At 48.7% G+C, this 24,721-nt stretch overlaps 1 protein-coding gene across 7 annotated transcripts in view; it reads left to right on the forward strand.

Annotated features, from left to right (window-relative positions):
• The first annotated feature begins 594 nt into the window (after positions 1 to 594).
• The window catches only part of LRRC71 (leucine rich repeat containing 71), a 41,049-nt gene continuing 16,922 nt past the window's right edge, over positions 595 to 24,721 (forward strand). Inside the window, exons 1-13 of one of the 7 annotated variants that reach the window (XM_077156537.1) lie at positions 595 to 938; positions 6,313 to 6,462; positions 6,764 to 6,892; positions 6,997 to 7,072; positions 7,381 to 7,458; positions 9,258 to 9,326; positions 9,556 to 9,715; positions 9,826 to 9,909; positions 10,020 to 10,109; positions 10,713 to 10,862; positions 11,039 to 11,132; positions 11,520 to 11,608; positions 12,754 to 19,253. In XM_077156537.1, coding sequence (XP_077012652.1) covers positions 779 to 938; positions 6,313 to 6,462; positions 6,764 to 6,892; positions 6,997 to 7,072; positions 7,381 to 7,458; positions 9,258 to 9,326; positions 9,556 to 9,715; positions 9,826 to 9,909; positions 10,020 to 10,109; positions 10,713 to 10,862; positions 11,039 to 11,132; positions 11,520 to 11,608; positions 12,754 to 13,128 — 1,704 coding nt within the window. In that variant the 5' untranslated portion in view covers positions 595 to 778 and the 3' untranslated portion in view covers positions 13,129 to 19,253. Of the gene's footprint in view, positions 939 to 6,312; positions 6,463 to 6,763; positions 6,893 to 6,996; positions 7,073 to 7,380; positions 7,459 to 9,257; positions 9,327 to 9,555; positions 9,716 to 9,825; positions 9,910 to 10,019; positions 10,110 to 10,712; positions 10,863 to 11,038; positions 11,133 to 11,519; positions 11,609 to 12,753; positions 19,254 to 24,721 lie in introns of those variants that run through there. The other 6 variants (XM_077156535.1, XM_077156534.1, XM_077156540.1 and 3 more) reach the window with 6 other exon arrangements.

The following is a 24,721-nucleotide window of genomic DNA, read 5'->3' on the forward strand; positions in this document are numbered from 1 at the left end:
ACCCAAGGCCGAGCCAACTCGGCGGCTCTCTCCGGGGCCTTTCCGCCAGATGCCTTCCTACATGGCAGGTAGGCGGGCCCAGAGAGTGGTCCTGCCTCTGTCCGGACTCTCCCTTCCTAGATTCCCCCCCACCCCGGCCCGGTGCCTGCCCGCCGGGACTCCCTTCCCCGCGTGATATTTGATTGCAGCGCTCGTGAATCCTAAAACCGCCCCCTCCGCCCTGCGCGGGCCCTCACTGCCTCCAACCACGGCCCCGCCCAGGTCCGTCACTCTTGCTGCAGCCCCGCCCCCTCGCGCCAGTCCCTGTCGGGACCGGCGAGTCTCCCTGTCCTGTGGCCTCGCCCAGGTCCTCCTCTCCTCTCCCGTCTCTCCTCGGCATTCCAGGCCTCACCTCTGCGTGTGACTCGGACCGATTAGGTCCTGCCCCCTCCGCTCCGGCCCCGCCCTTGCCCCTGCCGAAGCGCCGCCCAGTTTGGGTCTGTTCTAGCCCCGCCCCCTCCCAGGCCGGCTGGCTCCGCGGCGGGCCCCCGGCGGCGCTGGCCCGGCGGCGCCCCCTGCTGGCCGCGCGTGCGCCCTGCGGCTCCCCGGCTCCCTGCGGACCCCGCCCCGTGCGGTTGCCGTGGAGAGGAACGCTCAGACGACGCCACCGCGGACGGGTCGGGTTGGTGGTCCCTGAACTCAGACCCTGGTCTAGCCACCGCCGGGGCTGGCCCTGCTGGGTCTCGTTCTGCTTCCCCGCCCCCGCGCGGGTCCTGGAGTCGCCGCCGACCGCGCCGGCATGTCGGGCGAGGCCAGCGCTCCGGCGTCTTCGCCCAGGGCCCCGCGGCCCGGGACCCAGAAGTCGTCCGGCGCCGTGACCAAGAAGGGGGAGCGCGGGACCAAGGAGAAGCCGGCGACTGCTCTGCAGCCGGTGGGCGAAGAGGAACCCAAAAACCCTGGTACGCCGGCGGGGGCGGGGGGCGGGGGGAGAGGCGAGGACCGGGCTCGAGGCTGCGGCCCCCGCGCCCCCACCCGTCGCCTATGGCTGGGCTGAGCCTGGCTTCCTGGATAAGGTGTCGTCGTTGTCCCAGGCACGGTGCTGGACTTGCAGAAAGATGTTCTGTTGGGCAGACAGACCACGAGCCAGGAAGTAACTCAGTAATTGAATTACTGGTGGTAAGTGCTGTAAAGATAAGGGTCCGCAGTGCCCGCCGGCTGAAGTTCAGTTACCACAGCATGGGACAGCTGCTACTCAGCCTGGCAGGCTCTCCCCACGGTCCCAACGCTCTGCTTGTGTTCCCTCTTAAATTTTTCAATTAGGTAGGCTCTGCCCCTGCCCATATTAGAAAGATCCCTTTCCATCCCCTCCTGTAACTCCGACTTCCCTTTACAGGCACATCTCAAAAGCTGTCACCTCTTCCAGGAAGCCTTCCCGTTTAGTACCCTTTCACTTAATCTCCCAAAGAACCCCCTCTAGGCTGTAACCATCTGTTTTCTCATCTGATACTCCACCCTACTCCGGACCCATCCCAGATAGTCTGGGCCATGTGCAGGAAGCACTTCTGTTTTTGTCCAGAGGTATTCCCGGTGTCAGCACAGAAGCCTGACACACACTAGCTGCCTTGTAAGTGTCGGGGAAGAAACGTGTGTATATTTGGGGTTGAAATGTGCCCCCCCCCAAGAAGAAAAGGTAGCCTGTTGAAGTCCTAACCTCCAGTACCTCAGAATGTGACCTTATTTGGAAATAGGGTCATTGCAGATAGAATTAACTAAGATGAGGTCATAAAGGTGGGTGGGCCCTTAATCCAACATGATTCCTTATCCCAGGAGACGAGACACAGACAGGCAGATGCAGAGAGGGGAACGAAGACAGAGGCAGAGATGAAAGTGCTGTACTGCAAGCCAAGGAGCGCCACAGATTGTGGGCAGACCACCAGAAGCCAGGGAGAGGCCAGGGGGGATTCTCCAGTACGGATTTCAGAGGGGACATGACCCTGTTGGGAGTGTCTGGAGGTTCTGGACGTCTGTTTTAAGTCAGCCGGTTTGTGGTATGTTGTTAAGGCAGACCTGTAAAATTAAGCCAAGGAGCTTTCGCCTCTCCTCTGGCAGGGTCTGTCATATACACAGACGACCAGCCATTCTCCCCGCAGCAGCCAGAGGAATGCTTACAAATGCAAGTCAGACCATTTGCTCTGTTCTTTAAAGCCCACTTTCTTATGCAGTAGGAAATCATCTGTCTGTGATTTGCTGATTTTTTATTTCCCAGTAGAATCTCGAGGGCAGGGAGTTGGTCTTGTTCACTGTTGGAACTTTTGTACCTATAACGAAGATATGTTGAAAGATTGAATCTCCTGGAAGGGCGGGAGGGACCTGGACGGAGGGTGGTGACCTGGCTTTCCACCTTTCTCTGATAGTAAAACGCAGTGTCACGTCGTGGTTAGGGGCCATCCCTGGCCTCTGCCCCTTGCTGGCTGTATGTGCTCAGGCAAGATCTTACAGCGTGTGTCTCGGTTCCCTTATCTACAAAATAGGGACAATACCTAGCACTCCCCTCCCACGCCTCTTGAGGACCACAGGATTTAGTGACTGTCACTGGCTTCTGGCACAGGGTTATAAGTGTTAGCCATGATGTGGGGGAGTGGCCTTGGGCAAACCACTTACCCTCCTATAGCCCGTTTCTTCTTCACCCTCCTGTTGGGATGAGGACAACTGAGCTGATGGTGAGAAAGTATGTTATAAACTGCAAATTCATTTGCTCATTCACCAGATGTCCATTGTGTGTGCACCCACCGTGTGCCAGGCTCCCTGCCCGATCTTGGGAGATGAATCACAGTTTTATTCCCAGCACCCAGCATGCTTCCTGGATCTCAAGAAACCCACACTCTGGTTTGGGAAGCTGACAAATACAGTAAAATATTAGATGATTTCTAAGAGAGGAGGGCCCAGGGAGTGATGGGAACACAGAGGGAGGCTACGAAGAGGAAGAGGAAGGGTCATTGAGCTGAATTTTATAGATATTCATTCATTTATTCAAAACTTTTTGAATGCCTGCTTTGAGCCAGGCACTAGGGAAACACAAATGGACACAGTCCTGCTGTCATGGAACTTCCAGTCTCAGGAAAAGGAAGGCTTTGGAAGGGTGTAAGTTGGAGTGTACCCCTTTTTGTTGCAAGTGATAGAATTCCACCTCATACTAATTAGGCCGAAAAGAGAAGTTATTGGAAGCCTTCTTGATCTGCCAGCTTTGCCATCAGAGAGGGATAGAAACCCTGGGGATATGTAAAACAGCTTGGGGATCTGGGATTTGATAAGGGTAATGGTTGTGCAATGTTGCAAATGCACCCGAAGCCTTTGAACCATGCACTTTTGTTCTAGTTTGCTAGCTGCCGGAATGCAATATACCAGAAACAGAATGGCTTTTTAAAAGGGGAATTTAACAAGTTGCTAGTTTACAGTCCTCAGGCTGAGAAAATGTCCCAATTAAAACAAGTCTATAGAAATGTCCAATCTGAAGGCATCCACGGAAAGATACTTTGGTTCAAGAAGGCCGACGAAGTTCAGGGTTTCTCTCTAGGCTGAAAGGGCACATGGAGAGCAAGGCGTCATCTGCTAGCTTTCTCTCCTGGCTTCCTATTTCATGAGGCTCCCCGGGAGGCATTTTCCTTCTTCATCTCCAAAGGTCACTGGCTTGTGGGCTCTCTGCTTCTCGTGGCTATGCCATTCTTCTCTGCTCTCTCTTAATCTCCTTCATTCTCCAAAATGTTTCCTGCTTTATAGGACTCCAGAAACTTATCAAGACCCACCCAAATGGGTGGAGACATGTCGTCACCTAGTCCAGTTTAACACCCACTCTTGATTAAATCACATATCTAATTACAGTTTCAAACATAATAGGGATTATTCTGATGGGATTTTGATTAAAACATGGCTTTTCTAGGTTCATACATCCTTTCAAACCAGCACAACTTTAAAATGATTAAAATGGAGAATTTTATTTTATGTAAATTTTACCTCAGTTAAAAATAAAACAAAAAACAAACAACAACTGAGAGGTTCTGACTGGCTGACCTTGTCAGGTGCCATCTGCAGGGGATGCTGGTGGCCGGGGAGGGAACTGTGAGAGCCAGAGAAGGAACATTTTCCAGCGGGGAGACAAGACAGTCTTTCCCTGCACATATGAACCCACTTACATTAATTGCACACACACAACACACTGGCTGCTGTATGGAAAACAGGGGAAGGGAGAGAGAATGGAGACGGACAGATGGGTTATGAGACTTTCTTAGTACTGCGTACTGCAGCAGAGGCACAGCAGTGGCTGGGAAAGGGCAGCGAGTGCTGAGAGTGGCACATGGGTTAGGCTCCTTGGAGAAATACTTCAGAGGTGGATAAGAGTTGGTGAAGGATTGGCGGGTGGGGAGGGAGGGACATAGCAGGAATAATTCCCAGGTTTCTGTATCGGGCCCTGGGTGGGTAGAGATGCCATTCAAGGAGATGGGAAAGCCCAAAGGAGGAACATGTAAATGGGGGGCCCCCAAGGGGTGCTGTCAGCTAGGTGGCTGGACACACGGGTCTGGAGCACCAAAGTGAGGTCAGGGCTGGAGATGTGCCTTTGGGAGCTGCTGATATTCAGGTGTATTTACAGCCCTGGGAATGAACGAGAGCTTCCAGGAAGGACGAGAGTATAACTAGAGATGAGACGAGGTCCAGAGAGGAGTTGCTGGCCGGGGAGCCCGAGTAACTTCAGGCAGGGGGTAAGAGGCAGTGGAAGTGACGACTCTGGACAGGGCAACACAGAGGTCAGGGTGACATTAGCAGGTGCCCGGTGCTGTGACAGGGGTGGACATGGGACTCAAGTTGAGTAAAGAGTGATGTCAGGTGTAAGAAAGCTTATAGATTTAGAGGAAATCCCATGTGATGACTTCTGTTTCTCAAGGAAGCCTGAGGCAGGGTCATTAGAGAGAGCGAGAGGAAGACATGTGTGTGTGTATGTGGGGGGTGGGGGGGTAGGGGGCAGTTGCAAGTTCCTTCTAGAACTGCACTGTCCAGTGGGGTAGCTACTAGCTACAGCACAGAAATGGAGCATCTGCGTCCTTCTGGGCAGTGGTTCTCTAACCTCCGGACCAGCAGCTTTGGCATCATCTGTGCGCCAATTAGCCCGACTCATTCTGCTGCATCAGAATCTCTGGGGCTGGGGCCCCAGGAAGCTGCTTTTTAACAGGCTCTCCAGGTGATTCTCAGGGAGGTTGAAGTTTGAGAATCTGTGTTCTAAGAGAAAGGTGGTGTGAGTGAAGCAAGGGGCTCTACCAGCAGAGGGAACAGCCCTGGGAGGCAGGGATTTGTGCAATAGTCAGCTGTGTAAGGGAGTTACCCCTTTTATCTGCCTTCTTTTATCTGCTTCGTCCATCCTGTAAACACTTCTCATGTGCCTGTGTTAGCAGTCATGGCTGGACACATGAGGGATGTGCCTCTTACCCCTTTTCTGCAGGAACCCTCAAATCCCCTCTTGTGGCCTGCCCCTCACATGATGTCCAGCACGTCTTTTCTGTCCCTCCTCATGCTCTGGGCAGGCTCCCTGTGGCTCGTCCTGAGACTCCCCGCCCAGCCCAGCCCTGTGCATCCCCTGTGCTGTGGCCTCGGTGGTGGTGCTACTGGCCAGTCAGCTTGGTGGGCTGGCGCTCACCAGCCCTCCTGCCTCCAGGTTGTCCCGTTCGCCCCTCTCATCTCCAGGAACCACTTCTTGGAATGCCCATTAAGGGAGCAGGAAGCAGCAGGGGTCTCTGGACTCTCACACCTCAGGTTTGCATAGCTCTCAGGATGGCACCTGGGGGGTTCTGTCTGAATAAATGTAACTCTCAAATGAGTTACATTTCTAAAACTTTTAGAACAGTGTCCAGCACGAGTGAGTGCTACATAAGTGTTTGTTAAATACGTAAAAGCCTGCTGCCCTGCTAGACTTCTGGGTGCGTGTGTGTTGGGGCGGTGGAGGGGGGACTTGAGGAACTTCTGGGTTCTTTCCTTTGCTCACATCAGGCCTGGGGTTTCCTTCTCCGAGAGACCCTGGACGGCCCCAGCCGAGAAGGGGGACGTGGCTGGGGCACCTGGGGGAGGCAGAAGCCCCGTGAGGTTCTGCGCTGTGTAAGGGGAGCCTGGGCAGGCGGAGGAAGTGGCCTTGACCCCACGCTCCCGAGTCTTGCTTTTCCCCGTCGGTCTTTGCAAGCGTGTCTTGCATTCTTCCAAGGGCTGCAAGACGCCCGCCGCCGCGCCTCCTCCGGACTCTGGCGCCCCCTGGCGGCGGCGGGGCTGACCCCCACCCCACCCCCACCCCCGCAGAGGAGTACCAGTGCTCCGGGGTCCTGGAAACAGACTTCGCCGAGCTCTGCACGCGATCCGGCTACACCGACTTCCCCAAAGTGGTTACCCGGCCCCGCCCCAACCCGACCTTCGTCCCCTCTGCCTCCCTGTCTGAAAAGCCCACTCTAGGTGAGTGACAGCGTAAGCGCCTCCGTCCCCGGGGGGTGGGAGGCTGCCGGGATCACCTAGTCCAGCCCTGGCTTCCCACCCCACGGGGGCGTGGGGCCGAATGGCGGGGTGAGCCCATCGTCCTGATGGACCCGAGCGGGCGGACAGGCAGCCGGGCAGTCTCCCCTCTGACGTTCCTAACGCAAGCTGAGGCGGGCCTCGCCGGGGAAGCAGCGCCCCCCACCCTTGCTGTGTGCCCTCCCTGGGTGCTGCGCGGCCTGGCCGACACCCGGGGCCCTCTCCTCGCACCCCTGCCTCCTAGACGAGCAGCGGCTGTCGGCCTCCTGCAGCCTCAACAGCCTGGAGAGCAAATACGTGTTCTTCCGGCCCACCATCCAGGTGGAGCTGGAGCAGGAGGACGCCAAGTCGGTGAAGGAGATTTACATCCGCGGTGAGGCTTCTCTCCCTGCCCGGCCCCCCTGCCCCAGGGCCGCTCAGCCCCCTCCCTGCCCCCACCCCCAGGCCTGAGTGGCCTTCCTTCTTTCCCTTGCGCAGGTTGGAAGGTTGAGGATCGGATTTTAGGCATCTTCTCTAAATGTCTGCCCGCCCTCAGTCAGCTGCAGGCCATCAAGTGAGGGGGCGCTAGTGGGGGGAGGAAGGGGGAGTGGAAAGCTATTGTGGGGGGATGGGGCTCTCGGAGGAGAGAACAGAGGGGGCACTGAAGATCTTGGGGACTGTGGGAGGTGGTGCACTCCTGTGTGTGTGTGTGTGTGTGTGTGTGTGTGTGTGTGTGTGTGAGTGTGAGAGAGAGAGAGAGAGAGAGAGAGAGAGGGAAGCGCATGGCTGGTAGCTGTGACGACAGGGTGGCTGGGAGAAGGGGGCTCCCAGCCGGGAGGGGATGCTCCAGCTCTGGCTTTCTGTATTTCCTGCCGGCTCCAGCCTGTGGAAGGTGGGGCTGACTGATAAGACCCTGACTACCTTCATCACCCTCCTGCCTCTCTGCTCACCTACGCTCAGGTCGGCAGGGGCGACTGGGCAAGAGGGGAGACCCCCAGGGCATGGGTAGCCTGAGTGGGCGGGCAGTCAGAGGGGAGCAGTGTGGGGGTGGGCATGGCCAGCCCCAGCTCCCGTGGGCCTCGGCTGGCACCCTGGGTAAACGGGGTGGAGTTGGTGTCTGTTGCATCACGAGATCCCATCTGGCAAGAAGCGGGGACCCCTTTGCTGCCCATACCGGCGCCCAGAGAGCCTGACCTCTTGGTCATCTTCTCTCTCTGGAGATTCTCTTGTCTGCTCTTCTCTTCCTAGGGCTGCGGCACAGTATGTATCAGGGGTGGTAAGACACAGTCCTTCTCCTTGGGGAACTCAAGTTCAGTGAGGAAGGAAGGAGGATTTAGGAGTAGACACTGCAGGGCAGTGTGGGGCTGCTGCTGGTGGAGGAATCGCTCATGGAGGAAGGAGTGGAGCCAGAGAGGAATGCTCATCTACCTGAGGGGTATGGGGCGAGGAGACCCGGAAGCCTGCCTGGAGGAGGCTTCCCTTGAAAGGGGAATAGGGGCAGGACAGGCAGGGAATTCAGAAAGGGCATTCTTGTGCAGGAGGGAGTAGGAGCAAGGTGTGAAGAAGTAAAAGTGTGGGGTGGTTTGATGTGAAAGGGCAAAGCTGATTCGGCTGTCCTTTCTCGAGACTCCCACAGCACCTCTGACTCTTCCTGCTTCGCAGAACACACCCCCTCAGGGCTACACACCCTGGTTTGCCTGTCTTCCTCCTGTGGGTGGAGTGGACACTCCTTGAGGGCAGGGTCGGTCTGCTTCAGCTGGAGGTCTCCAGACTTTTTGTATAGAAAATCATGAAACATATTTCATTCTATCATGGGAATTAGAAGCAGTTTAGCTAGCAGAAAACAACTGTAAATTCACCTTATAAATGATATTTATAAAATGTCATAGCAACTTAAAATCTATTATTTAAATTAAATAAAAAATGGATGTAATTAAGTTTATGTGAAAGATGAGCTGGTCTGAAATAAGAAATCATGGGAGAAAATTTTTAAATGGAGGAATTTCTAGCCAATGATTACATTTTTTGTTGTGACTTACAGTAAGACCTCCGTTCCTCTAGGCGTTGTTGGAGAAGCTACTACCTTGGAGAGGCATTATGTTTTACCTATTAATGCTGTGTATCAAATTACCCCAAACGCAGTGGTTTAAAACAACAAGCATTTATCATCTCATACAAACTGTAGAAAATCCAGGTTCAGCTTAGCTGGGTGCCTGTGGCTCAGGGTCTCTCATGAGGTTGCAGTAGAACCTCTGGGCTGCAATTATGTCAGGGTTCCACTAGGGTCAGAGACTCTGCTCCACCCTCATTTCTGTTGAGGCTGTTGGGAGCCTCAGTTCCTCAACACTTGGCAGCGGTACAGGCTGAGGGTCCTCAAAACGTGGCAGCTGGTGATGTGAGAGCATCCAGAGAGGACCCAAGATGGAAGCCATCATCTTTTTGTAACCCCAGCTTCGAAGTGATGTCCCATCACCTTTGCCATATTCTGTTCATTAGAAGTGAGTCATTAAGTCCAGCCCACACTCGCGGAGAGGGGATTACACAAGGACAGGCCTACCCACCCATGGGTTTTCCTACCTCTGGGGAGTGGCCCTTTTATCTGACCACACTTGTGGATTTGTAGTCCGGGAAATCATAATTTCCCATACTGGAGAGCTATCTCTTGACTCCATGTGTTTGGTTTCCAGCCTGCTCCCCAAAGACGTGCATTTCCTCTCTGTTCCCCTTCCCACCTGGCCTCACATCTCTCCCACCCACAGGAAGGTGTCTCTGGAGGGGAACCCACTGCCGGAGCAGTCCTTTCACAAGCTCATGGCGCAGGACAGCCCGTGAGACCCCTTCCCTCACCCCCTTGCTCTGGGCAGGGCCCCCCATCCCCCGCTGACCTGCGCCTCCGGCGTCTCCCCAGAGACACGCGAGTCCTTCCCCTTCGCCCTTTCCTAGAGCAGGCGGCCCTCTTCACCCCTCGTCCTGCGCCTTGCCCCTACTCCGCGAGATCCGGGGAACGCCGGGGACCCGTGTTCGCAGCGGCGGTGCTTCTCCCTCCCGCTGCCCCAGGATTGCGCACTTGGTCCTGAGGAACAACAACATCGACGACCACGGGGCGCAGCTCCTGGGCCAGGCCCTGTCCACGCTGCACGGCAGCAACCGGACCCTCGTCTCGCTCAACCTGGGCTTCAACCACATCGGGGACGAGGGCGCGGGCTACATCGCCGACGTGCGTGCGCGGCGGGCCGGGGACGGCGGGGTGGGGGTGGGGGATCCTGGGGGGGAGGGCAGGGACGGCCGGGTGGGGCCCCGCTCACGCGCCCCCGCCGCGCCCCTCAGGGCCTGCGGCTGAACCGCTCCCTGCTCTGGCTGTCTCTGGCGCACAACCGCATCCGGGACAAGGGCGCCCTGAAGCTGGCCGAGGTGGGCGCGCCGACTGGGGCCCGGGGCGTGGCGGATCCCCCTTCCCCCTCCCCACTCCCCACCCCCGGCCCGGGGCGTCCGATCGCGAGGTGTCCGCCGCGCCGCCGCAGGTCCTGCGTGCCTTCGAGCTGACGCACACGGAGGTGGTGGAGCGCCGGCGCCTCCTGCTGGAGAAAGGGACGCACGAGCGGGTGCGATCGGTGAGGCGCCCCTCGGCCCGCTCCCCAGGGCCGCCGCACGCACCGTCCAGTCTCCTGCTTTCGTACACATCTGGCAGGCCCAGATGTTCGCCCGCCCCTGTCGGGTGGGCCCTCGCCGCTGGGCCATCCCACGGGCAGTGGACTTATGGGTTAAAAGAGAGGAACTGAGGGGGTAGACCAGCTGAATTTGAGATCTGCCTCCTCCCCGGGCCAGCTCGTGACCTTGGGCGTGTTACTTAACGTCTCGGAGCCTCGCTTTCAGAGGACAATGGTATTTATAGGATTGCTGAGAGGAGTAAATGGGTTAATTCACGTAATGCGCTTGGAACAGTGCCTGGCACTTAGGTCAACAAAAGTTAGCTTCTATTTTCCTCCTCAAAATTAGCGCGCCTCCCACCCCAGCTCATTCCCGGGTCCCTGCACCCTTTCTGTCCAGCAGCTCCTCACTCGAGGAGTCTCAAGTTATTTTAGCATTTCGGCAGGTCTTGGGGGTGGGGGTGGGGAATGCCAGCCTGGCTGCTGCGCAGGCATGAGGCCTTCCCGCACTCCCCGCGGGGAAGCGGCTCTGGCCTTCGCTCCATCCCCACCCTTTGGTGAACACAGCCTACCTCTTCTCGGTTCGGGGAGTACAGAAGCGACCGGGAGAAGAATCAGCTGATGGGCGTCAGCAGTATTGCACTGGTGGACAAGTCAGACAAAATGCCGACAATGAAAACCCCTAAGGGCCTGGGCAAGAAAAAGGAGAAGTCAGGGGTAGGTGCGCTGTGAGTGGGGAGAGCCTCCGGTGCTGGAGGAACGGGGAGGAAGCTTCCCCAGCGCCCAGATGGGGAGGGAGGGAAGGCGGTGTGTGCCCTAATCCTGGCCCATTTCCACACATGCTCCCCAGGCCCTGGGAGGGGAAGGCTTTTAGCTCTCAACATCTTCTACAGGAAGTAGTCAAGAAGGAGGAAAAGTCAGGGTCCGGGCAGTCCCCCACCCAAGGAACCCCTAAAAAAGAAGATGCCGCAAAGGCTGGCAAGGGAAGTAAGTACGAGTGTCCCCCTTGGCAGCGCTTTCCTGCGCAGGAGATGTGTCCTAGTCCCGAGCTGCCTCTGATTTCAGTGACCTGAGATAGTCTTCTTGCCTCACTGCCTTCCTTACCTCCTCCTCGACAGTGAGACGATGGGGAAAGCCCTGCAGGCCTGGACATCCTGACTTACCTGCCCCACACCTCGTTTCCCTCGGCTGGGCCCCTGTGGCCCTGCACCCCAAAAAGGAACCTGTGGCCTAGGTGGGGGACCCTTCTAACACCCAAACCCAAAGCTCTTAGAGGTTGGGAGGGCTCTGTGTCTCTCTCTGCTCAGTTCTCTCCGGGAGCCTGGGTGGGATCAGAGGTCTGCCCTGGGCCCTCTGGCTCCTCTTCCACTCCAGAGGTGAGCATCCCTGAGCAGAAGCCCAGCAAGGGGAAAGGGACCAAGAGTGGCAGCAAAGAGAAGCGGAGCATCCTCCTGGAGGCGGAGGTAGGCGACCAGAAGAAGCTGGCAGGCGGGCAGCTCCCTGGGGTTCCAGCTCTCACCCCCAGCCCCTCCTGAAACGTGGTCTCCAGCCCTGCACTGCAGAAGAAAGCGCCTGCGCTCACGGTTCCTCCTTGTCTTCTGCCCCAGCCCCAGCTGGAACCCTTGCCTGTCCCGCTTCAGCTTTCTGGGGAAATAGTGGAGCTGTTCCTTTCCTTGTCTATTAGTAACCCAAACTTTAAAAACAATTTTTTTTAATTAGAGAAGTTGTAGGTTTACAGAAAAGTTTTGCAGAAAAAACACAGCATTCCCATCATAAACCTACCCCCATTATTAACACTTTGCATTAGAGTGGTACCTTTGTTATAATTGATGAAAGAATATTATAATTACACTATTATCTGTAGTCCACAGTTATATTAGGGTGTATTTTTTCCCAATATCCCACTCTTTATTAACACCTTGCATTATTGCGGTACATTTGTTATAATTTTTGAAAGAAGGTACTTACAACGGTATTATTAACTATAGTCCATTATTTACAATAGGGCTCACTGTTATACCTTTTAATTTTTGTTCTAATAACATATATATGACCTGTAATTTCCCCTTTTAACCACAAACACATATATAATTCAGTGCTGCTAATTATACTGGGCTACCATCACCACCATCCATTTCTGAAACTTTACAATCAACCCTAATAGAAATTGTGCATAGATTAGACATGCCTTACCCCTAACCCAGCACATGCCTTACCCATAACCTGGCCCCTGGTAACCTATATTCTAGATTTTAACTCTGTGAGTGTGCCTGTTCTAATTATTTCATACCAGTGAGATCATACAATATTTGTCCTTTTGTGTCTGTTTATTTCACTCAACATGATGTCTTCGAGGTTCATCCATGTTGTCATGTGAATTAGAACTTCATTCCTTTTTAATGTTGTATAATGTTCTGTTACGTATATACTATATTTTGTTTCTCTATTCATCGGTTGATGGACATGGGTTGCTGCCATCTTTGGCACCTGCGAATAATGCCGCGGTGTACATCAGTGTGCAAATGCCTATTCGCATCAGTGCTTTCAGGTGGTCTGGTTAGATTGTGAGTGGTGGGATTGCCAGATCATAAAGCAGTTCTGTACTTAGATTCCTGAGAAGCGGCCAAATCATCCTCCACAGCAGCTGTACCATTTTACATTCCCACCAGCGATGAGTGAGTGTTCCTGTTTCTCCAGCACTGTAATGTCCTGTTCACTTAATAGCGGCTGTTCTAGTAAGTGCGCGGTATCGCATTGTGGTTTTGAATTGGTTGATCCCAATGCTTGCGAGAATATCAGGAATTTCCCAGATGGGGAAGCTGAATATTTCTTCCTTTCTCTCCAGTCCCCCAAGGGGACTTTGCAAATATTTTTTTATTCTCTGCCCAGATTACTCTGGGATGTACTGGGGCCTCATACTAACCTGTACAGACCAACAAGATCTCATGCCCTAGTCAAGACTCTGTGTAATTATGGTGTTTGAGGAAACTGGCCATACAAGTCAAATTATATAATCGCTACCCAAAATATAAATTTTGTACCAAATAAACGTCTTTCACTTTGACCTCACACAGAAGTTGAAGTCTTGGACCACATCATCCTTTACCCAGTATTCTGATTGCCCTTAGTCCCATCCAGATCAGGTTCATTCTTATCTTAGTCGAAGTCTGACCATCACTTTTTCAACTTTAAAATAGTTGCTGTATGGGGTAACACTGAGTACGTGTCTGCTGTAAGAGCTTACAACCTAGGACCCTTTACAATAGTCCCCAACTTGATAACCCATGTTCTCAACTTCGGTTCCCAAAGGTGTTTTTTTTTTTTTAAGCATGGGCAGGCTGCGGGAATTGAACCCGGGTCTCTCGCATGGCAGGCGAGAATTTTACCACTGAGCCACCATTACCCCCACCCCAGTTCACTAAGTTTTTATATTATAGTTGATCCACATGCATGAGGCATGGTAATATGTCTTTTTATTTCTGACATTTCATTCAACATACTGTCCTCAACGTTCATACACCTTATTGCATACTTCACAAATTCATTCCTTCTTGCAGCCTCTCAGTAGTCCCTTGTACGTAAGCACCACAGTTTCCTCTTCCATTCCTCAGTCGTACTCTTAGGTCACCTCCACCCATTGTGAACCTGGAACACTGCCCGCTTATACACCCTAAACATGGGCATGTGCAAATGTCCATTCGTGTCCCCACTGAGTTCCTCCAGATATATACCTAGCAGCGGGGTTGCAGGATCATATGGCAACCCCACCCCAGCCTCCTGTGGAAACACCATGCTGCCCTCCAAGGGGCTGCACCTCTCAGCTTTCCTGCTGACTGTGAGCTGGTACTTCTCTTTCTCCACGTTTTCTCTAGCACTTGTTTCTCTGTTCGTTTTTAAACAGTTTTATTCGCACATCATGCAATCCAACCTAACTAAATAGCCATGTCTTCGCCAACATAATCTATTTGGAAACATTTCTTTCCTTCTTCAAAGTCCATATCACTTCCCCATTTGTTGATATTTAGTTTCAGATATAATGCCTTTGTTACATTCAGTGGAATCATATTACAGTGTTACTGTTGACCCTATACCCGGGTCCACATTGATTGTATTTTTTTCCATACATCATCCCATTCTCAACACCCTGCAATATTGACATTCATTTGTTCTCCATCATGCAAAAATGTATCCGTATTTAAATATTTGGTCTCCATCCTTGTCCACTCCAGGCATTCCTAAGTCATACCATCCCAGGCCTTATCCTCTAGCTTTCCTTCTGCTGTCATACCTGCCTCAGCCTTTCTCTCTCAACCACACTCACGTTCAGCTTCATTCAGTGGGCTTATGTTATTGTGCTACCATCAGGTAGTATTGTGCTATCCATTTCTGAATTTTTATAATCAGTCCTACTGCACATCTTTCTATCTCCTGTGTTCTTAACCTGTGTTCTTTTTTACTACCTCACCTATCAATTTATTTTAACTCCACTTTTAATGATGAAGTTAATGTATTTCATGGTTTTAAAAATTCAGTTTTACCAAAGGACATAAAGAGAAAAGTAACAGCCTCCTTTTTCCCCTTCTCCATCTTCCTTAAATAATCTTCTGACTCCTCACACAGAATTTGAAGGCATTTATACATATGTATGTATTTATATACGTCCCTTTTTTTGCCAAAGCAAAAATTCCGTGACACACACTGTTTGGCAGCTTGCTTTTTTCACTCTACAATCTCTCTTGTAGATATTTCCATGTCACTATAGCTAGCTCCACCTAAACCCACATACTAAAACCTAGTATTCGACATGGTATGGCTGGATCTAGTTAACCTGTGTTCTTAACGTTAACTCTCAAGTTCACTCATTAATGTTAGTTCATATTAGTGAGACCATACGGTATTTTTCCTTTTGTTTTTGGCTAATTTCACTCAGTATACTATCCTCAGTGTTCATCCATGTTGTTACATGCTTCATGACTTTATTCTGTCTCACAGCTGTATAATATTCCATCGTATATTTATACCATAGCTTGTTTAGCCACTCGTCCGTTGATGGACATTTGGGCTGTTTCCATCTCTTGGCAATCATAAATAATACTGCTATAAACATCAGTGTGCAAATGCCTGTTTGTGTCCTTGTCTTCAGTTCCCTTGAATATATTCCTAGTAATGGCATTGCTGGCTCATATGGCAACTCTATACTTAGCTTCCTGAGGAACCGCCAAACTGCTTTCCAGAGTGGTTGCACCATTTTACATTCCCACCAACAGTGGACAAGTGTGTCTCTTTCTCCATATCCTCTCCAGCACTTGTTGTTTTCTGTTTTTGATAATGGTCATTTTTGTGGGTGTGAGATGATATCTCATTGTGGTTTTGATTTGCATTTCCTTAATATTCAGTGAAACAGCATCTTTTCATGTGCCTTTTAGCCATTTATATTTCCTCTTCTGAAAAGTGTGTATTCATGACTTTTGCCTATTTTTTAAGTGGGTTATCTTTCTTTTTGTTGCTGAGTTATAGAATCTCTTTATATATTCTGGATATTAAACTCTTATCTGATATATGGTTTCCAAATATTGTCTCCCACTATGTAGGCTCCCTTTTTATTTTCTTGACTCAGTTCTTCAATGCACAAAAGTGTTCAGGTTTGAGGAGATCCCATTTATCAATTTCTTTTTCATTGCTTGTGTTTTGGGTGTAAGGTCGAGGAATATCACCTCCTACTAGAAGATTATAAGATATTTCCCTACATTTTCTTCTATAAGTTTTATGGTCTTAACACTAATTTTAGGTCTTTGATCCATTTTGAACTAATTTTTTAATAGAGTATGAGATATGGATCTTCTTTCACTCTTTTGCATGTGGATATCCAGTTCTTCAAACACCATTATTGAAGAGGCTACTCTGCTCCAGTTGGGTTGACTTGACCACCTTATCAAAGATCATTTATCCATAGATGAGAGATTCTATTTCTGAGCACTCAATTTAATTCCTTTGGTCATTATATCTGTCTTTATGCCAGTACTATGCTGTTTTGACCACTGTAGCATTGTAATATACTTTAAAGTCAGGTTGTGTGAGACCTCCCAATTCATTTTTCTTTCTCAAGATATTTTTAGCTATTTGGGGCACCCTACCCCACTAAACCAATAAAGTTGGTTATTGCTTTTTCTATTTGTGCAAAGTAAATTGTTGGGATTTTATTGAATCTATAAATCAACTTAGGTAGAATTGACATCTTAACTATATTTCGTTTTCCAATCTAAGAACACAGTATGCCCTTCCATTTATTTAGGTCTTCCAGGATTTCTTTTAGCAATTTCTTGTAGTTTTCTGTGTATACGTCTTTTATGTCCTTAGTTAATTTATTCCTAAATATTTGATTCTTTTGGTTGCTATTGTAAATGGAATTTTTTTTTGAGTTCCTCCTTTTGATTACTCATTACTAGTATATATAAACACTGCTGATATTTTGGTGTTGCTCTTGTGTGGGAGGCCGCTTATGGCACCTGCAGTGTGCCGGCCATCAGCTTGGTGTCTGACGCCACCTATTGACCACCTTGTGGTCCAACACCATCTTGGATACTAACGCAAGTTTTTATCTCAAATAAAGTTTCTATTTTCTCATGTCTGCTCTGTTCTGCCCAGAAATCTGCTGACTAGCCTCGGCTGGTCCGCCTTTGCTATCTTAGTTTCTGCGGATTGGCCTAGCCACCGTGCAATGCCTATCACCTGCTAACGCCTGATACAAGGCACTTCCCCCGTCCTGCTGGATAAATACCCTGGATTTGCCCTCAATCAATTGAGACTTGATCAGAATCCTGTCTTGTCTCCATTCTCTGTGTCTTTTGTCCCATTTGTTCTCACTCCCTCCCTCAGGTCCAGGTTCGTCTGTCCCGCAGGTTGGGTCACTCTTGTACCCTGCCACTTTGCTATACTTATTTATTAGCTCTAGAAGCTTTGCTGTAGTTTTTTTGGGGGGGCATTTTTTACATAATAGTATATTTGTAAACAGGGAGAGTTTTTCTTTTTCCTTTCTAATTTGAGTAACTTTTATTTCTTTTTCTTATCTAAATCCTCTGGCTAGAACTTCCAGTACAATGTTGAATAACAGTGATGTCAGTGGAGTTTAATCCATTGGCATTTAATGTTATTACTATAAAGGCAGTACTTCCTTCTACCATTTTGTCTTTTGGATTTTATATGACACATCTAATGTTTTTTCTCTTTTTACCTTTACTGATAGTCTTCATTTCTACTCTTCTCAAGACCTCTCTCTCATGTCTTTTCTTATCTGCCTGTAGTGGTCCCTTTAGTATTTCTTGTAGAGTCAGTCTCTTAGTCACAAATTCTCTCAGTGATTGAAAATATTTTAATTTCCCCCTCATTTTTGAAGGACAGTTTTTCTGGGTATAGAATTCGTGGTTGGCAGTTTTTCTCTTTCAGAATCTTAAATATATCATACCACTGCCTTTTTGCCTCTCTGATTTCTTTTTTTTTTTTTTACATGGGCAGGCACCAGGAATCGAACCCGGGTCCTCTGGCATGGCAGGCGAGCATTCTTGCCTGCTGAGCCACCGTGGCCCCCTCTCTGATTTCTGCTGAGAGATCTGCACATAGACTTACTGAACTTCCCATGTATTTGATGGATTGCTTTTCGCTTGCTGCCTTCAAAATTCTCTTTGGCATTTGATAACCTTGATTAGTAAGTGTCTTGGAGTAGATCTATTTGGATCTATTATGTTTGGGATACGCTACACTTCTTGGATCTTTAATTTTGTGTCTGTTTTTAGTTTGCAAGGTGTTGGAATGCGATATACTAGAAACAGAACAGCTTTAAAAGGGGGGAATTTATTAAGTTACAAGTTTACATGTTCTAAGGCCATGAAAATGTCCAAATTAAAGCAAAGCTATAGAAATGTCCAATCTAAGGCATCCAGGAAAAATACCTTAGTTCAAGAAGGCCAGTGATGTTCAGGGTTTCTCTCTCAATTGGAAAGGCACATGTCAAACATGGTGACATCTGAGAGTTTTCTCTCCAGTCTTCTTGTTTCATGAAGCTCCTCCAGGGCATTTTCCTTCTTCATCTACAAAGGTCTCTGGCTGAGTGGGCTCTTGTGGCTCTAAACCTTTCTCCAAAATGATTCCCTCTTAAAGGACTCCAGTAAGCAACCCCACCTTGAATGGGTGGAGACATCTCTCCAAAGAACCGGTCTAATCAAAAGTTACCACCCACAATTGGGTGGGTCACATCTCCATGGAAACAATAAAAAAAGCTCCCACCCACCAGTACTGAATGAGGATTAAAGAACTTGGCTTTTCTTGGGCTCACAACAAATTCAAACTGGCACAGGGTCTTTCATTAAAGATGGGAAATTTTCAGTGATTATTTCCTCCATTAGTCTTTCTGCTTCTTTTCCTTTCTCTTCTCCTTCTGGGACACCCATAACATGTATATTCATGCACTTCATTTTGTCATTCAATTCCCTGAGGTCCTGATAATATTTTTCTGTTCTTTTCCCTATATTTACTTTTGTGTGTCATATTTCAGATATCTTGTCCTCTAGTTCACTAATCCTTTCTTTTGCCCTTTCACATCTATTGTAGGTCTCCACTGATTTTCATCTCTTCTATTATGCCTTTCATTCTCATAAGTTCTGTGATTTGTTTTTTCAAACTTTTGAGTTCTTCTTTATGTTTGCCCAATGTCTCCTTTATATCCTCCCTCAACTCACTGACTTGATTTTTGATGAGATTTTGCATGTCTGTTTGAGCATCCTGAATTAGTATTTCAACTCCTGTATCTCATTTGAAATGTTGGTTTCTTCCTTTGATTGGGCTATATCTTCAATTTTCCTGGTATGACTCATTACTTTTTGTTGGCATGGAGGTATTTGATTTCCTTAATTAGTTTATTCTGGAGGTTGTTTTCACTCTTTTACCAAGGGTTTTCTTGTTGCATGGCTTTGTTTTCTATCTGTTCTTTGACATTCAGTTCAACTTATTCTAGACCTCTAGAATAGGTTCTGTTTAACTGATAAGAATTTTTCAGTTCTTACTTTTCTATTTCTTTCCCTATAAGGGAATGCCTATAAGGAGGCTTTTAAAAAATTTTTTTTATTAATTTTTAAATTAAAAAAAAGTATTCCAATAAAGGAACATAAACATTCCCAACATATGATCATTCCGTTCTACATATATAATCAACAATTCACAATATCATCACATAGCTGCATATTCATCATCATGATCATTTCTTAGAACATTTGCATCAACTCAGAAAAAGAAATAAAAAGACAACAGAAAAATAAAATAAAAACATAAAAAATAATTATGCATACCATATCCCTTACCCCTCCCTTTTATTGATCATTAGCATTTCAGACTAAATTTATTTTAACATTTGTAAGGGGGCTTTTTTTTGAGGAGTGTCTCCTCAGATATGATTGATCCCAGTCATATTTTCTCAGATCAGACAGGCTCACATCTCAGGAGGACAGAATAACCAGTATCAAGTTTCTCTGTCAGGTTGTTAGACTTTCATATTGAAACATCTAGACTCTGTGATTTTCCTGTCCTGCCCAGCATGTGGTGCTTGTCTGCTTGCTACTTCCGACCAGTGTAAAGTGATGTGGTGCCTTTAATTTCAGCAGACTCTCCCTGCCAGGGGCATGGTTGAGACGGAGGCTGAGGTTGTAGGCAGGCTTTGGTTGCTTCTGTTTTCCAGCCCCTTGGGCCTGAATTCCCTGAAGGAGGGCCACTGCTTTAGCTGGGCCCCACCCTTCTTACTCCAAGCCTTCCCCAAGGAGAATGATGGCCTTTTACCAGGGTAACTGTGCATTGGAGAAAAGGAAATGATCAGATATTTGGGGATTATTAGACACTGGTTCAGAAGTGATATTAATTCTAGGATACTCAAAATGTCACTCTGGTCCACCAGTTAGAGTGAGGGCTTATGGAGGTCAGGTGATTGATGGAGTTTTAGCTCAGGTCTGACTCACAGTGGGTCCAGTGAGCTCCTGGACCCATTCTATAGTTGTTTCCCCAGTTCCAGAATGCATAATTAGAATAGACATACTAAGCAACTGGTAGAATCCCCACAATTGGCTCTCTAACTCATGGAATGAGGGCTATTTTGGTAGGAAAGGCCATGTGGAAGTCACTAAAACTGCCACTACCTCACAAAATAGTAAATCAGAAGCAATACCAGATTCCTGGAGGGATTGCAGAGATTACTGCTACTCTTAAGGACTTGAAGGATGCAGGGGTGGTGATTCCCATCACATCCTCATTCAACTCTTCTATTTGGCCTGTGCAGAAAAGAGATGGGTCTTGGAGGATGACTTAGTGGATTATTGTAAGCTCAACCAGGTGGTAACTCCAATTGCAGCTGCTGTTGTGGTATCATTGCTCGAGCAAATCAATACATCTCCTGGTACCTGATATGCAGCTATTGATCTGGCAAATGCTTTTTTTTACAATAGCTGTTAGTAAGGACCACCAGTTTGCTTTCAGCTGGCAAGGTCAGCAATATACTTTCATTGTCCGACCTGAGGGGTATATCAGCTCTATGGCTGTATGTCATAACCTTGTCCGCAGGGACCCTGATCATTTCTCCTTCCCACAAGACATCACACTGGTCCATTATATTGATGATATCACATTGATTGGACCTAGTGAACAGGAAGTAGCAACTACTCTAGACTTATTGGTAATGCATTTGCATGTCAGAGGATGGGAGATAAATCCAACAAAAATACAGGGAACTTCGTCTGAAATTTCTGGGTGTCCAGTGGTGTGGGGCATGTCGAGATATCCCTTCTAAGGTGAAAGATAAGTTGCTGCATCTGGCCTCTCCTATGGCCAAAAAAGAAGCACAACACCTAGTTGGTCTCTGGATTTTGATGACAACATATTCCTCATTTGGGTGCGCTACTCCAGTCCATTTATTGAGTGACCAGAAAAGCAGCTAATTTTCAGTGGGGACCTGAACAAGAGGAGTCTCTGTGATAGGTCCAGGCTTCTATACAAGCTTCTCTGACACTTGGACCATATGATACAGCAGATCCAATGGTGCTGGAAGTGTCAGTTGCAAATAGAGATGCTGTCTGGAGCCTTTGGCAGGCCCCTATAGGAGAATTGCAAAGCCTTACCATATGCTGCAGATAACTACTCTCCTTTTGAGAAATAGCTTTTGGCCTGCTACTGGGCCTTAGTAGAGACTGAATGCTTAATAATGGGCCACCAAGTTACCATGAGACATGAGTTGCCTTTCATGAGCTGGATGTTGTCTGACCCACCAAGCCATAAAGTTGGGCGTGCACAGCAGCACTCCATCATAAAATGGAAATGGTATATATGCAATAGGGCCAGAGCAGGTCCTGAAGGCACAAGTAAGTTACATGAGGAAGTGGCCCAAATGCCCATGGTCTTCACTCCTGCCACATTACCTTCTCTTTCCAAGACCAAAGCTATGGCCTCGTGGAAAGTTCCTTACAGTGAACTGACTGAGGAAGAGAAAACTTGGACCTGGTATACAGATGGTTCAGCACGATATGCAGGTACCACCCAAAAGTGGACAGCTACAGCACTACAACCCCTTTCTGGGATGTCCTTGAAGGACAGTGGCAAGGGGAAATCCTCCCAGTGGACAGAACTTTGAGCAGTGCACCTGGTTGTTCATTTTCCTTGGAAGGAGTACTGGCCAGAGATGTATTTGTATACTGACTCATGGGCTGTTGCTAATGGTTTGGCTGGATAGTCAGTGTGTTAGTTAGATTCAGTTGTCAACTTGGCCAGGTGAGCATACCTAGTCTTGTTGCTGCGGACATAAGGCAATGGTATGTGAACCTCAGCTGTTGCTAATTACATCTGCAGTCAGCTAGGAGGCGACTGCAGCACTCAGCACTCATTGTCTGCTGCAATGAGTGACGTTTGACTTAATTGGCTGGTGCTTAAATGAGAGATCGCAATGTAGCACAGCTAAGCAGGTCGGCATTCCTCATCTCAGCACTTGCAGCTCAGCCCAGGCCTTTGGAGATGCAGAAAGAAGTCACCCTGGGGAAAGTTGTCGGAACCCAGGGGCCTGGAGAGAAGACCAGCAGAGACCATCCTGTGCCTTCCACGTAAGAAGGAACCTCAGTGGAAAGTTAACTGCCTTTCCTTTGAAGAACCAACAAAATAAATCCCCTTTTATTAAAAGCCAATCTGTCTCTGGTGTGTTGCATTCCGGCAGCTAGCAAACTAGAACAGTCAGGGATTTGGAAAAAGCATGAATGGAAAATTGGTGACAAAGAGGTTTGGGGAAGAGGTATGTAGATAGATCTTTCTGAGTGGGCTAAAAACATGAAGATATCTGTGTACTATGTGAATGTGCACCAGAGGGTGACTTCAGTAGAGGAGGGTTTTAATAATCAAGTGGATAAGATGACCTGTTCTGTGGATACCAGTCAGCCTCTTTCCCCAGCAACTTCTACCATTGCCCAGTGGGCTCATGAACAAAGTGGTCATGGTGGTAGGGATGGAGGTTATGCCTGGGATCAGCAACATGGACTTCTACTCACCAAGGCTGACCTGGCTACAGCCACTGCCGAGTGCCCAGTCTGCCAGCAGCAGAGACCCATACTCAGCCCCTGATATGGCACCATTCCTTGAGGTGAACAGCTGGCTACATGGTGGCAGGTTGATTACATTGGACCACTCCCATCATGGAAAGGGCAGCAATTTCATTTAACTAGAATAGACATATACTCTGGATATGAGTTTGGTTTCCCTGCATGCAATGTTTCTGCCAAAACTACCATCCTTGGACTTACAGAATGCCTTATCCATTGTTCTGGTATTCTACACAGCATTGCTTCTGATCAAGGATCCATTTCAGAGCAAATGAAGTGCAGGAATGAGCACATACTCATGGAATTCACTGGTTTTACCATGTTCCTCATTATTCAGAAGCAGCTGGATTGATGGAATGGTGGAATGGCCTTTTGAAATTATGATGCCAACTAGGTGGCAATACCTGCAGGGCATATACAGAAGGCTGTATATGCACTGAATCAGCTTCCATCTTATGGTGCTGTTTGTCCCATAGCCAAGATCCATGGGCCCAGGAACCAAGGGGTGGAAATGGGAGTGGCACCACTCACTATTACTCCTAGTGATCCACTAGGAAAATTTTTCCTTTCTGTCTCTGTGCCCTTGAGCTCTGCTGGTCTACAGGTTTTAGTTCCTGAAGGGGGAGGACTTCCACCAAGAGAAACAACAATGATTCCATTGAACTGGAATCTAAGACTGCCACTTGGTCACTCATGCCCCTGGATCAACAAGCCCAGAAGGGGATTGCTTTACTGGCTGGGGAAATTCACCCTGACTATCGGGGGAAATAGGGCTGCAACTACACAATGGAGGTAAGGAAGAGTTTTCCTGGAATATAGGAGATCCCCCTAGGGTGTCTTTTAGTACTACCATGCCCTGTAATTAAAATCAGTGGGAAACTGCAACAACCTAACCCAGGCAGGACTACCAATGGCTCTTAAACTTCAGGTTTTGGGTCACCCTACCAGGCAAAAGACCATGGCCAGCTGAAGTGCTTGCTGAGGGTAAAGGGAACATGGAATGGGTAGTAGAAGAAGGTAGTGATAAATATGATCTACAACCACACGTTCATTTACAGAAATAAGAACTGTAATGCTGTTTTGTTCATGTTATAATAGTATTTAAGTTGTAAGATATCAAGTTTAAGAGTGAATATCACCCAAGTTCTTGTACCCTATTCTGGGGAGATTTAATGCATTTCTGGTTGTACATGGGACAAGTTCAGTATTGTTAGGCAAGGAAAAAATGTGTCTGTTATTGTTTTCTATTTAGAGATTAAGTATGTGGTTTAAGGTGATGTGCATAGCTGCCAAGTTGACAAGGGGTAGACTGTCATGATCAGATCCATGTGTCAACTTGGCCAGGTGGTGGTGCCCAGCTGTCTGGTCAGGCAAGTGCTAGCCTGTCTGTTGCTGTGAGGACATATCCTAGACTTAAATCATGATCACACTGGCTGCATCCACAGCTGATTGCATTTGTAATCAGCTAAGGGGAGTGTCTTCTGCAATGAGTGACACTAAATCTAATCCCTGGGAGGCTTTTAAGGAGGATTCAGAAGAGACAGTCACGCTCCCTGCTTCAGCCAGCTAGCCTTTCCTGTGGAGTTCATCCAGACCCTTCATCGGAGCCTGCCCTGTGGATTTTGGACTCTGCCATTCCCACTGTCTAGCCAGCCTCTCTTGGGAGTTCGGTGAGGACCTTCATTGGAGTTTCAGAGTTGCCAGCTTGTGGCCTGCCCTACAGACCTTGGACCCTTACATTCCCACAGTTGCCCAGCCAGCCTCTCCTGAGAGTTTGTTGAGGACCTTCATTGGAATTGCCAGCTTGCAGCCTGCCCTACAGACCTTGGACTCTACATTCCCACGTGAGACACTCTTATCTGTGGATATCTCCTGCTGATTCTTGTTTCTCTAGAGAACCCTAGCTAATACACTGGGGAAGATCACCCTTTAGGAAATTATTTCCATTCACTTAAGCAGTTATTT

This window comes from Tamandua tetradactyla, chromosome 4 (genome assembly GCF_023851605.1).
Source record: "Tamandua tetradactyla isolate mTamTet1 chromosome 4, mTamTet1.pri, whole genome shotgun sequence".
In the NCBI taxonomy this organism is placed as follows: domain Eukaryota; kingdom Metazoa; phylum Chordata; class Mammalia; order Pilosa; family Myrmecophagidae; genus Tamandua; species Tamandua tetradactyla.